Consider the following 12791-nt stretch of genomic DNA (forward strand, 5'->3'; position numbering starts at 1 on the left):
AAAATATCTTTGTTGGAGATTGTAATAGAACTTATTTTTTCAAATGCTTGGATGGTGTTATTAACTTTATATTTTGAAAATCTTGTAAGGGGGGAAATGATCTTTACTAGAAAGGAGGATAAGTTAGCGAAAGCTGATTTGTTGAAGGAGATTATAGGTCTTAATGGATGGTTGGGTTTGTGTAGTTTGGTGATACCAAACATGTGTGGAAGGATGATTATTTCGTATACCGATTTGTTGCCAAGTATGTAAGTTAATTTCTGTATTTGCCCTGAATTTCTTTAGAATGGTATCAAGTTTGTTTTTGTGTCTGTAAATATTATATGTATTGACGGGTTTGTATGTATCTTGGTCAGAGAGGATTTGTTTCATTTTATCAATATATGTACTTTTATTTAAGATCACTATGGTATTGCCTTTATCAGCTTTCTGTATAATAATGTTTGGATTATGTCGTATTTTCTGTATGTCTGTTAGCTGTTGTTTATTTATGTTAGATTAGGGTTGAAATTTTGAATTAAGAATGGCGTTGGCTTGATGTATTATTCGCCATTTATCAGGGTGGTTTTCTAATTTGGTCTGAAGTTCTATGATACATTCTTTAGAAGGATAATGGTTGTCTTTTATAGCGAAATTAAATCCGTATTCAAGGCCAGCAAGTTCAGTGGTGGTGAGAGGTAGTGAAGAAATGTTTACAGTAGAAATTTTTGGTAGAGAGTGAGTTTTCTGTGTAAGGATATTCCATATTTTAATGTGTCTCTGTTCAACATCATTAACAGCGGCTTTAATACGTATATCATTATATGTAGTGAATTCTATCCAGGTTTGGGTTGTCATAAAGGCTAAATCTTAAATGGTGTATTTGGGATAGTGTTTGATGTTTTTTATTGTATCTTTTGCGTAATTCTTTCCGTACGATGTTAATACAGGTTTGGTGAATAATGTATGGGTATTTTTTACAGGTGTTTTTAGGGAATATATGGGCAAATTTTGGGATTATATCGTGGGTGAGGCATCCTTCCGCACATGTTTGGTATCACCAAACTACACAAACCCAACATCCATTAAGACCAATAATCTCCTTCAACAAATCAGCTTTTGCCAACTTGTCCTCCTTTCTAGTAAAGATCATTTCCCCCCTTACAAGATTTTCAAAATATAAAGTTAATAACACCATCCAAGCATTTGAAAAAATAAGTTCTATTACAAACTCCAACAAAGATATTTTAGCATCTTTTGATATAGTTTCTTTATACACCAATTGCCATCCACTCTACAAGCCTTATGAAATTTCCTAATGGAAGACAGGACCATAACCAATCGAACCTCTCTCTCCATCAATAGTATACTAGAACTCACTTCTATAAGACGCAAGATATTTCCGGTTCCACAATCAGATATACTAACAGATATTCGATTCAGAGATCAAATTATATGCAGATGATATCCTTATAATAGGGAACAAAACCGTAATTGATAACCTTTTCATTAAATTAAATTCAATACATGACAGTTTAAAATATACTCTTGAAATAGAAGAAAACGGACAAATTAATTTCCTTAACCTTAACATATACAAAATGGACACCAAACTCGGAATTAGAATTTTCAGAAAAAACACCCACACTGGAAAATACTTACATTTTGAGTCACACCATCCACTTAGTATAAAAAAAAGCTGTCCTCTATAACCAAATTTATAACGCCATCAAATACAGTTCCACACAAGATGACCTATCCAATGAACTTCAATACCTTATCCAGGAAAAATTCATATCCAGGAGATACCCTTTTCAGTTAATTCAACAAACTATTTCCACCACCCAAAATAATATCAAAAAACCATCCAAACACACTACATGCAGTAACATACGTATTGTTCTTCCTTACCACAGTAATCTTGCCAGACAATTCCGTCGAGTATTTGCCGGTACTGACATCACTCTCACATTTTCAGCATATAATAAACTAGGATCAATGTTTAATTCATATAAAGATACACATAAATATCAAATCTGTGACATGAATAATATTGTTTATTTAATCAAATGCCAACAAAACTGCAATGTATGCTACATTGGTAGCACCACCTCTAACTACGGCTCCACAACAACATCAAATACACAAGCGTATTATCATTACAATTGCTTTGGAACAGGACAATCAAACACAGAACTCACACTACATGTACAATCCCACAATCACACCCCTTTAGTTGATTCAGCCATCCCCATTATTAAATTGAAATCTAGTTTTAAAATTTTTCAGTACGAAGCCCTCATCATAGAATGGTTTCGCCATCATTCTAATTTTAATGTAATAAATGCCAAATTACCCTATAACCTCTCTCCGGTTTGGAATCTCACACACCTGAGATTCCCAAATGTATCAAAGAGCATCATGGGAACAACATAGAGTCCTTTAAATATGCGCATTTCATTCTTCTCACTATCGCCAACTGAAGACGTTAACAACGAAAGCCAATTCGTTACGGCGCTATTGGCCTCCTCGGTTTACAGATATAGTTTTAATCATTTTCAACCTTAAATTCTATGACAACCAAGGACGAAGATGTGCACTTCTATTTCCTTGGGCATATTTTAACTCTGTTTCAAAATTAAATTTACCCATATTAATCCCAATTTTAAACTCAAATTAGTATCCATCCTATTTTAAGCATCAACTGCAGATTATACAAAAAGGTGAGTACCATAAAATTAAGTTACACTATTGTTTGTTTGTCATTTGGTTTTTAGGAGCATTAGCAACTAAGGCCATATTGCTCCGGGATATGCGATGGTCATTCTCTGACCTTTCCGCATTCTCCGTATTTGGTGGTGATGGGCTCGAACCCCAGTCTAATCAAGAAGCGTGTGCTACGCACTGCTGCTCCTTCCCACCTAGCTACAGAGGTGCCTGCTACGCTATTAACTATAGAAATTTGTTAGAATATTGATGAGTGAGTGAGTCAGCATGTTAGTCAGACAGCAAAAACTACCGTGTTTTAAGCTCTACAGAAGGACGGCGGTTCATCCAAGAGAAATGAAATTTGGTATATTTTGTCTCAAGAGTCCAGTCTTTCAGAAATCAAAGATTTTAATCTTCTGACTTTCATGTTCGGAGACACAGGTGTGAAAAGAGGTATTTGTTGGTTTAAGTAAAAGGTGTGGGCAGCTTGTTAAGAATTTGGCTAGGTGTGTTGCCACTTCACCTTGATATAATAAATAATGTAGTAAATAGTAATTTGTGTAAAGCTATAAATAGCAGAAGTAGTTTGTCTAATGTTGAGATATTACTATTTGTCTGTAACTTATAACTTAATTAACTTGTAATTTAATTATTTTTTTTTTTATTAGGGTTAAAAGTTCATGAAATTGTAACATACAAAACAACAGCCCATGCTGATATACTGCTGAACATACAGAAATTGTTAGAAACTAAAGTAAGTCAAATATCTTAAGATAACAGGTGTTTTCTAAAAAAAATATTACATTAAAATTCTTTGTATTATATAATTAATTAAGATATTCCATAACTTGTTCACAAGCTATAATGTATTTTTATATATACAGGCATACTCACTTTAGAGCGCTTCGCTAATACAGCGCTTTTCATTTCAATTATATTCTTATTATTTTTGGCACTTGCCTTGCTCTTAAGGGGGTTTTCAGTGGTGACGCGCACATCAGCTGACTCCAAGCTGAATCGAGCAAGAGCAAGTCGACTGGTGACATTTTGTTACTCGCACTCAGTCTGTTTACAGCATTTGTGCACTTTGTGTCTCAGTGTCGTAGCCTGGCAATTTTCAAAATTTTTCAAACTTTTTACTTGTGTTATTGTTATAATTTAAATTATTAATTACAGTACAATGACCCCTAAGTGTAGTGCTAGTGAAAAGAAGAATCACAAGCCTCTTACTTTAAATCAAAAGCTAGAAATGATTAAGCTTAGTGAGAAAGGCATATCAAATGCTGAGATAGGCCATAAGCCAGGTTTGCCACACCAAACAGTTAGCACAGTAGTGAACTCAAAGAAGTTCTTGTTAAGAAATTAAAAGTGAAAGAAACTTGAATGAAATTACAAGTGCTACTCCAGTGAACAAGAAAGTGAGACAGCCTTATTGCCGATATGGAGAAAATTTTAGTGGTCTGGATAGAACAGTGTTCCCCAAACTTTTTTAGTCACGGAACACTTTTCATCTCACAACATATTCATGGAACACTTACGAAACAAGTTTAGTGGGAGCCAAAGAACTGTTTGCTAATATTTTATTACATATGATGCACTGTGCATCAGGAGCATCTTTATTTCCAACATGTGTAAAACCAAAATTCAAATAACTGTCATCATACTTTCGTTTTGGTCTTTTATTATTTGCTTCCTGTTTTTTTTTACTTCCGATTTTTGGGGAACAAAAGGCTATGATTTCATCCTCACTTTGAAGTGCAATAATATTGTATTCATTTTCATCGACCACAGTTGCCCTACTAGAAGTACTTAGCTTCTTGTTTTAAGGTTCCTTTTTTCAACCACAAATCCATGGTCACATATTTTAATAATATTTCGGAATACTAATAATTATCAAAAAAAAATTTATACGAGGAAGTGAGTTTAGTTATGATATCGGTTCACTTCCTCCTCTCCTTCAACCTGTGTACTAGAGGCTAAATTGCGTATGAATGGCATACTAGATCAGTGGTGTGCAAACTATGGGGCACAACCTCCGAGGGTTCGTGGGATAAATTAAAGGGGTCGCAGCAATTTTTAAATAAAATTAGTTATTGTGTACATAAAAGCTAAAAAACCTGTTGAAATTATTTTTTCAATACTGTAGGTGTAGAGACCTTACTGCTCGAACAAAGCCTGAGATACAAATGAACTCTATTTGCCACTCTATTTTTTAGGGTGGTTTCAAGTGTGATGCAGGTGGCTTTCTTACTTATTGTTTTTGTGGGTAATAAGCCTTAATTTGCTCACTGGCAATGGACACACAGAAAGCAGCTGACTATTGTGACTTCTCAGTATGTATTAATACTTTTCAGTACTACTCAATTGCTGAACCATAATCCCTTTAGCTCTTAATTTGTGTTTAAAAGGAAAAATAAGGGAAATTTCTCCAAATACAGTTTTGAATCATTGCAGTATACAGTACATAGGGAAGCATTAGTAGCAAAGAAAATGCAAACTGATTTGAAGATCTGAAAGATGCGATAAGTGTGATCAACTTTATTAAAAAGTAGAAGCTGAAATAGCAGACTTTTCACAATGCTTAGTAATGAAATGGGATGAAACGCTTCTTTTATATACGGAAGTGAGGTGTTTGTCCAGTGTTAAAGTGTTGCAACGTCTTTTTGACCTCAAATACGAAGTTTTATTGTTTTTATCGGGTAAAAATCAGAACCTTTCTCAATTGTTTACAAATCAAAAATGGCTTGCAAAACTTAGTTCCCTTGCTGATATAGTTGAAAAAACTTAATGATTTAAATTTAAGTCTTCAAGAACAGGGAACAAATATACAGTGGATTCTGGTTATTTGGGCCACTGGTTAATTGGGGCAGCCATTTATTTGAGACAAATCTTAAAGAACATAACCCAATCAAGAAAATAGCCAGGGTTTACTTTGCTTAATTGGGACAATTTGCTGTTTAATCGGGACAGGAGACCACAGCACTCGAGATTATCCTACGATTGTCTCCCACCATACCACGTGGTTGCGTCAGATTTCTGGAGGTCACAACCATGAAATAAAAACAATTAGCAGTCCCCTGTTTATTGGGCTTTTCTGTTGTGAAATCTATTATAAACGGATAGTAAACTTTATCTTATTGAATTTATGATAATACCGACAGCTGGAATTCTGTGGGTTTTTATGTTGAAATGTGTTTACACTTCCATGAAATTTTCAATCATATAAAAAAATAAATTTTCAGAATATTCTCTTTATTCCTATTTTTTAAGCTTCGTAACTTGTTACTCTGTTCTCACTTGCACATTACTTGCAATTTGTGTGTGCCATGTTCTTTGTTATTGATTGCTTATCTTTTTTACTAAAGCTAGCCTTCCTGTGTGTTATAAATTGAACAACAAAGCCTGGATGACAACAGATCTGTTTACTACGTGGTTTACTGAATATCTTAAGCCCACTGTCGAGGCCTACTGCTTAGTAAAAAAAATTCCTTTTACCTTATTACTGATTAGTGACAGTGCACCTGGTCACCCAAGAGCTCTAATGGAGTTGTATGAGGAGATTAATGTCGTTTTCCTGACTGCTAACGCAGCATATATTCTGCAGCCCATGGATCGAGGAGTAATTGCTACCTTCAAGTTCTATTATTTAAGACAGACATTTGTAAGACACTAAGGCAGCTATAGCTGCCTTAGATAGTGATACCTCTGATGGGGCCTAGGCAAAATAAATTGAAAGCCTTCTGGAAAGGATTTACCATTCTAGATGCCATTAAAAACATTCGTGATTGATGGGAAGAGGTCAAAATATCAACATTAAAAGGAGTTTGGAAGAAGTTGATTCCCACCCACACGGATGACTTTGAAGGGTTTGAGACTAAGTGAAGGAAGTGACTGCAAATGTGGTGGAAATGGCAAGAGAACTGGAAGTGGAGCCTGAAGGTGTGGCTGAATTGCTGACATCTCATGATCGGTCTTTAATAGATGAGGACTTGCTTTCGGTAGATGAGCAAAGGTTACTTCTTGAGATGCAATCTACTCCTGACGAATATACAGTGAGCATTGCTGTAATGACACTGAAGGATTTAGAACACTACGTTGGCTTACATGATACAGTAGTGGCAGGCTTTGAGGGAATTGATGCCAATTTTGAAAGAAGTTCTACAGGGTAAAATACTATGAATGGTATATAGCATGCTACAGAGAAATCCTTTGCGAAAGGAAGTGTCAGACAACGAGGCAAACTTATTTGTTGTCTTATTTTAAGAAAGTTCCACAGCCACTCCAACCTTCAACACCAAGTAGCCCTACCATTCAGCAGCCATCAACATCACGGCAAGATTCTCATCAGCAAAGAGAATAAGATTCGTTGAAGGCTCAGATGATGAAGCTCTCCTATCTCCTTCAGCCTTCCTTCCATAATTACTTTTCTAAAATGTTCATTCGTCAGTTACCACAAGCAAAGGACGAAAATATTTTAAGGTTATCAGTACAGTACTGTAGCATTTTTGAAAAATTATTATTTTTACTTTTGCATCTTTTTTTAGGCCAAATGCACTTAATAAATGATAGTGTAAATATATTTTTAGGCTTTTATATGTACCGGCCACTTTACGGCAATGGTCTGGAACCTAACCCACTGTATTAGTGAGGTATGCCTGTACACACACACACACACACACAAGGTGCGGCGGTGAAGTTCCCATACAGGGGCCTTTGTGGTCATGTTCAATGAGTTTGAAAATAAATGGAAATGGTATGTTGTAGTTCAGACCTCTTTCAACAGATGGTGGCACAAAGATTGCCCATCTTGTATGCTGTCATACAAGATTGTCCATCTTGTATGACAGATTGCATGTAGTAGCCAGTTTCTTTAATAGCATTAACATTCTATGTCATGAATTTGCAATGGAGCAGTGAATATCAAATTTTGCTTTAAAGTTGTAAAATTGGCAACAGAAACATAAGAAATGTCAAAAAACTGTTTATGGTGATGAAACGCTAAATCATACCGGTGTGTTTGAATGGCATGAGCAGTTCAAAGATGAATGTGATGATGTTCACAATGACCTAAGAGGTGAGCATCCGTCAACCTCTTGACATTGTGGCAAGAGAGTATAATTTGTCCCTCTGGCCGATGAATTGGATATGCATAAGGAGGTAATTCATAAAATTCTGCATGAAGATTGAGGGAAAAGGAAGGTCAGTGCAAAATTTGTGCTGCACAGCTTCACAGATGAGCAGAAGCAACAGTGTTATCATGTGAAGACTTTATTCAGACTTGTCAAGACAATCCAGTCCTAATTTTCTTGACTGTGTTGTCACTGGAGATGAGTGTTAGCTGTTTTAGTACAACCCAGAGATGAAGCTTCAGAGTACCAGTGGACTTCAAAATTATCATCAAGGCCCAAAAAGTTTTGCTTACAGAATTCAGGATCAAGACAATGCCGATCGTGTTTTTCAAAGAAAATTGAAGCACATTTCCTGGATGATACTGCAATTTTGAGAGAAAGGCAGCCGGTTCTTTTTGCATAGCAACACATCTATCTGTTCCGCATTGCAATGCATTTCACTTATTGTGAAGAAGTACACGGTCGAAGTGAGTGGCCCTTTAGCCACCTCAGATCACAACTTGGTGATTGTCTCTTCTCCAATGGAGCCTTTATCTCATGACTGTTCCCAACCTTGTATTGTTTGGCATTACAAGAATGCAAAATGGCATGACCTGTGAGATCTTTTTCTTGGTCGGACTTCTGCTTCAAAACTTCTGATGTCAACGTTTGCTCAGATCGTGTCAGAGAAATTATTCTTGTAGGAATGGAATCCTTTATTACACATTCCACTTTAAAATCTCTTCCTTTATCTAATCCTTGGTTTTCCAATAAATGTGCTAAGGCTGTTCAAGAGAAGAATGTTGCATATTGTAATTGGCTTGTTTCCAAATCTTCAGATTCATTTTCAGCCAAAGATTGCAACAATTGTAAAGAAGTTATGAATCAGTCCAAACTAGATTTTGAACAGGCTAAGAGTAGAAAACTTGCTTCTTGCCCTAATGGTAGCTGAGCATTTTGGTCAATTGCCAAAGCTATTGGCCGCAACTTTTGCCCATATCTGCTCCCACCTCTGTCAAAACCAGATGGTTCTGTTGTCACTTCAGCAAGGATAAAGCTGACCTACAGCAACCCATTTTTTTCCCAACTCCTATATCAATGATCTTAGTAAAACACCTCCCACCATTCCCAACATGCTCCATTCAATACCTCCTGTAGTCTTCTGTCAAAAGGATGTCAGAAGGATCTTCACGAACCTGGATGCTAAGGAAGCTCCAGGTCCTGATGGTATTTCTCCACTTGTTCTCAAAACCTGTGCTCCTGAACTTACTCTTGTTCTTTGCCACCTTTTTTCACTTTCTTATTCCAAAGGTGTTTTTCCTTCTGCTTGGAAATTTGCTCATATCCAGCCAGTTCCTAAAAACGGTGACAAATCCCTCCCATAAAATTATCGTCCCATTGTAATTACTTCTACTCTTTCTAAAGTAATGGAGAAATCAATTAACCGCCAACTCTTAAACTACCTAGAAACCTTCCGTCTGGTCAAAGATTGCCAGTATGGATTCCATCAGTGTCGATCCAGTGGTGATATTCTGGCTTATGTTAACCCATTTATGGACAAATTCAATGGAAAAGTTCGGGGAAACACAAGCAGTTGCTTTTTACATCTCTAAGGCTTTTGATCGTGTTTGGCATAATGGTTTCCTAAACAAGCTTCAACCTTATGGTTTACCAACTGTTTTTTGTAATTGGTTATCAAGTTTTCTCTCTGATCGCTCACTGAGGGTGATGGTATATGGTTCTCTGTCTTCTAACTTCTCCACTAATGCTGGTGTCCCCCAAGGTTCAGTTCTTTCCCCCACTCTTTTCCTCTTGAATATTAATGACTTTCTTCCATTGACTGGAAATCCTATCTATAGTTTTGCTGATGATAGCACATTGCATTCCACTTTCCATTTTGAGAAACCTTGCCCTGCTCTATCAACTTCAACTTCTCGAATATCCGCTATCAATTCCTTAAATGCCAATCTCGAGGTAATTTTCCAGTCTGGCAAAGACAACTTAGTTGATTTCAATCCTTCTAAAACTCAGTCTTGTCTTATATCTCGTAAAAAGTATTCTTCTGCTCCTATGCCTATCTTTGGTGACACTTCAATTTCTAAGCAAAATGATATATCTTTTTTCGGGATTACCCTGACTTCTAATCTCTCTTGGCACAAGCACATTACAAATGTTGCTTCCTCTGAAACTAAAAAACTTGGTTTTCTCTTCGCTCTTGGCGTGACGTTTTTTCGAAACAGCTGTTCACTCTGTACAAATTGCAAATCCACTCTACCATGGAATATTGTTCCCACATCTGGGGCGGTGCCCTCAAAACCTCTCTCGGGCTTCTAGATTCCATTCAGAAGAGGGCAGTTAGGTTAATTAATGACTCATCTCTAACAGAGCCGACCGGGCTAGCTGGGTAGGTAAAGTGCCTGCCTGGCAACCCCAAAAGTTGCAGGTTCGAATCCCGCCTCGGGCTTGGATCAGGGTAAATGCAAAAACCTTTGGGAGGTGCATCATGGCCACAGAAGCCGATGTACCAACAACTTACAAAATAAAAAAAAAAAAAAACAAAAAAAAATCTCTAACAGAGTCTCTCCACTCCCTGTTTCATAGATGTACTGTTTCTGCTGCATGCCTTTTCTGCAGATACTTCCATGGGCACTGTTCTTCTGAATTGGCTTCTGTAATTCCCACTCTCTCTTTTAAAACAGTCCGAACACGTGCCGCCACCACCAACATCCATTTTCTGTCCAACTTCAAACTAACAGAACCAACTTTTCATCTTCATTGTTTATTCATTCAACTGCCGTTTTCTGGAACAACCTTCCTTCTACATATTTCCTGAAAATTACGGTCTACAGAAGTTCAAATCTAATGTCAACAAATATCTTCTTTCGTCTTCTCAACCTCCAACCCAAGCACAGTACTAAGTACTATAGGTACTAATACCTCTCGTGTTTGGGGTTTTCATAAAAAAAAAAAAAAAAAAAGGTACAGCAGTAAGCAGTACTTCTGCACTGTGAAGACAGTATCTGAAAATTCCAGAAAAAGTTTTGAAGAGGAAACTGTTTAAACCTGGATAGCAGTGCCTTAAATGCTTTCTGATGACAGAAAAAGACAATTTTTTTGTTCGTCTCTTTTGTAGTGAAAAACCTTAGAAAGCAGTAACTTGTTTGACACATTGTAGTTTTATTTAATAGAATAACAACTGTATAGCATTTATTAATGTGTTGCTGATATTTCTTATTAAAGCATTTTGTAGAGATCTTTTATGGAAATGTTTTTTTTTTTAAGATGAGAAAAGAAGCAATAGCTCGTCATTACTAATGAAATTGAGTGAATTCACATTATTTTCTATGTTCAGCAAGGCATTTCAAAACCCAATTCTTTTTTACCATTTCATTACATCATCAATTACACATTCATGTATATATTTGGTATTATTGCTTGTTTGTTTTGACAAAACAATGCAGTATAGTGTATATATTCATCAAAATTACATTTCTGACAAGGATGAAAAACAAAAATTTCAGTTTATTTATCATTTTATATTTCAGAATTTGCTATTATATGAATAGTTAGTTCCACAAACATTTTTGAAAGCGTTTACAACATGATCTTATACAACAGAATTCTAACGATAGAGATAAATGATATTGACCTTCCAATTAATATTTTATTTTTTTGTAACAAATTTTTCACATTCAGATGGTCACACATTTTGTATATAAAACCAGTTGTGGTTGCACTCCAGTTTGTTGCAGTGGGGTTCCACTACCAACTCAGGTGACCAACTTTGTTTTTTATTTATGGAAAAAGTTTTTGAATTCTGCTTGCAGTACATCATCTTTTCTTAATTGATTTCCATACTTTATTTTATCTGAATTTTTATTTTTTAATAATAAAATTACATATTTAAAAATGCTGTGTTTTTTACATTATTTTAAAAAAAATTAAAAATATTAAAACACTGAAGGAAAAAATAAAAAAAATTTCGTACATAAAATATGAATGTGAAATTAATGTCTCTTCCATTTTCCAGTATGAACAGTGCTTAAAAACCTGAAATTTCAATTTTGTGCACACACATATAGAATAGATGTGCGGAAATTTGCCTTTAGCCAGCGGGTAGTTAATTGCTGGAACTAACTTCCATCTATCGCCGTGGAAGTTGAAGGTTAAATAAATTTAAGGAGGAACTGGACAAACATTTAGAGGGAATTTTTGTAAATTTTTTTTTTTTTTTTGGCTGATGCTGCATAAGTTCATATACTTGCTTTCTTGCATCACATGCTACCACGTACACTTCTGCTTTGTATATATTACATATGAATGCCGAAAATATGTAGCAACTTATGTTAATTCTGCTTAAAATTAAGGAAAAAAGATTATGTTCTTAAAATATTAACATGACACTATTAAGCACTTTGAGTTGATAGATTTTAGAGTTCAGCATGTGAAAATTCAAACTTACAGATGCGATGCGCACATATCTTCTGCCTTTAATTATTCATATTATGATTGTGGATTTTTTTCACTGAATGTTCTGTTTGGATGATATCATCCATAATATGTATTTTAAAAAAACAAATAAATAAATGATAAATAAAAACCATTTTAAATAATAAGTGAAATATAAAATGATATTAAGTTCTGACTTAGGGAACAAAAAGATCTTTTTTCGTTAATTGAAGAGTTCTTCATAAAAATAATTATAGGAATGATTGGGGTGTCGGAACAAATCTTTCCACAAGTTTGCACATTTTTTTCCACTTATATCTTTTCAGGTAACTATTCTGGGAAAAACTTAAAATATTCCTCACAAGAATGAGACTATGCTTTATTTAGAAATTTAGAAGTTCAGAAAGATTAGAACAGAGTGTGGCTGGTGCACTTCCATGAACTAGAATGGCATGGACAGTACTTTTATTTTTTTCAATCCGTTAGGTTTTATTTCTTGTTACTCATATAAAACAGATTAAACTCATAATGTTGCTTTCTTCTAGG

The 12791-nt window shown here is 35.3% G+C and overlaps 1 protein-coding gene across 7 annotated transcripts in view; it reads left to right on the plus strand.

Annotated features, from left to right (window-relative positions):
- LOC150078327 (uroporphyrinogen-III synthase-like) overlaps positions 1-12791 on the plus strand; it is a 163538-nt gene that overhangs the window by 110117 nt on the left and 40630 nt on the right. For all 7 annotated transcript variants that reach the window (XM_090384204.1, XM_090384203.1, XM_090384205.1 and 4 more), the window contains one exon: positions 3357-3442. In XM_090384204.1, the coding sequence (XP_090240330.1) occupies positions 3357-3442 (86 nt within the window). The remainder of the gene's footprint in view (positions 1-3356; positions 3443-12791) is intronic.

This window comes from Mastigoproctus giganteus, chromosome 11 (genome assembly GCF_048544385.1).
Source record: "Mastigoproctus giganteus isolate SK-2022 chromosome 11, ASM4854438v1, whole genome shotgun sequence".
Classification (NCBI taxonomy): Eukaryota; Metazoa; Arthropoda; class Arachnida; order Uropygi; family Thelyphonidae; genus Mastigoproctus; species Mastigoproctus giganteus.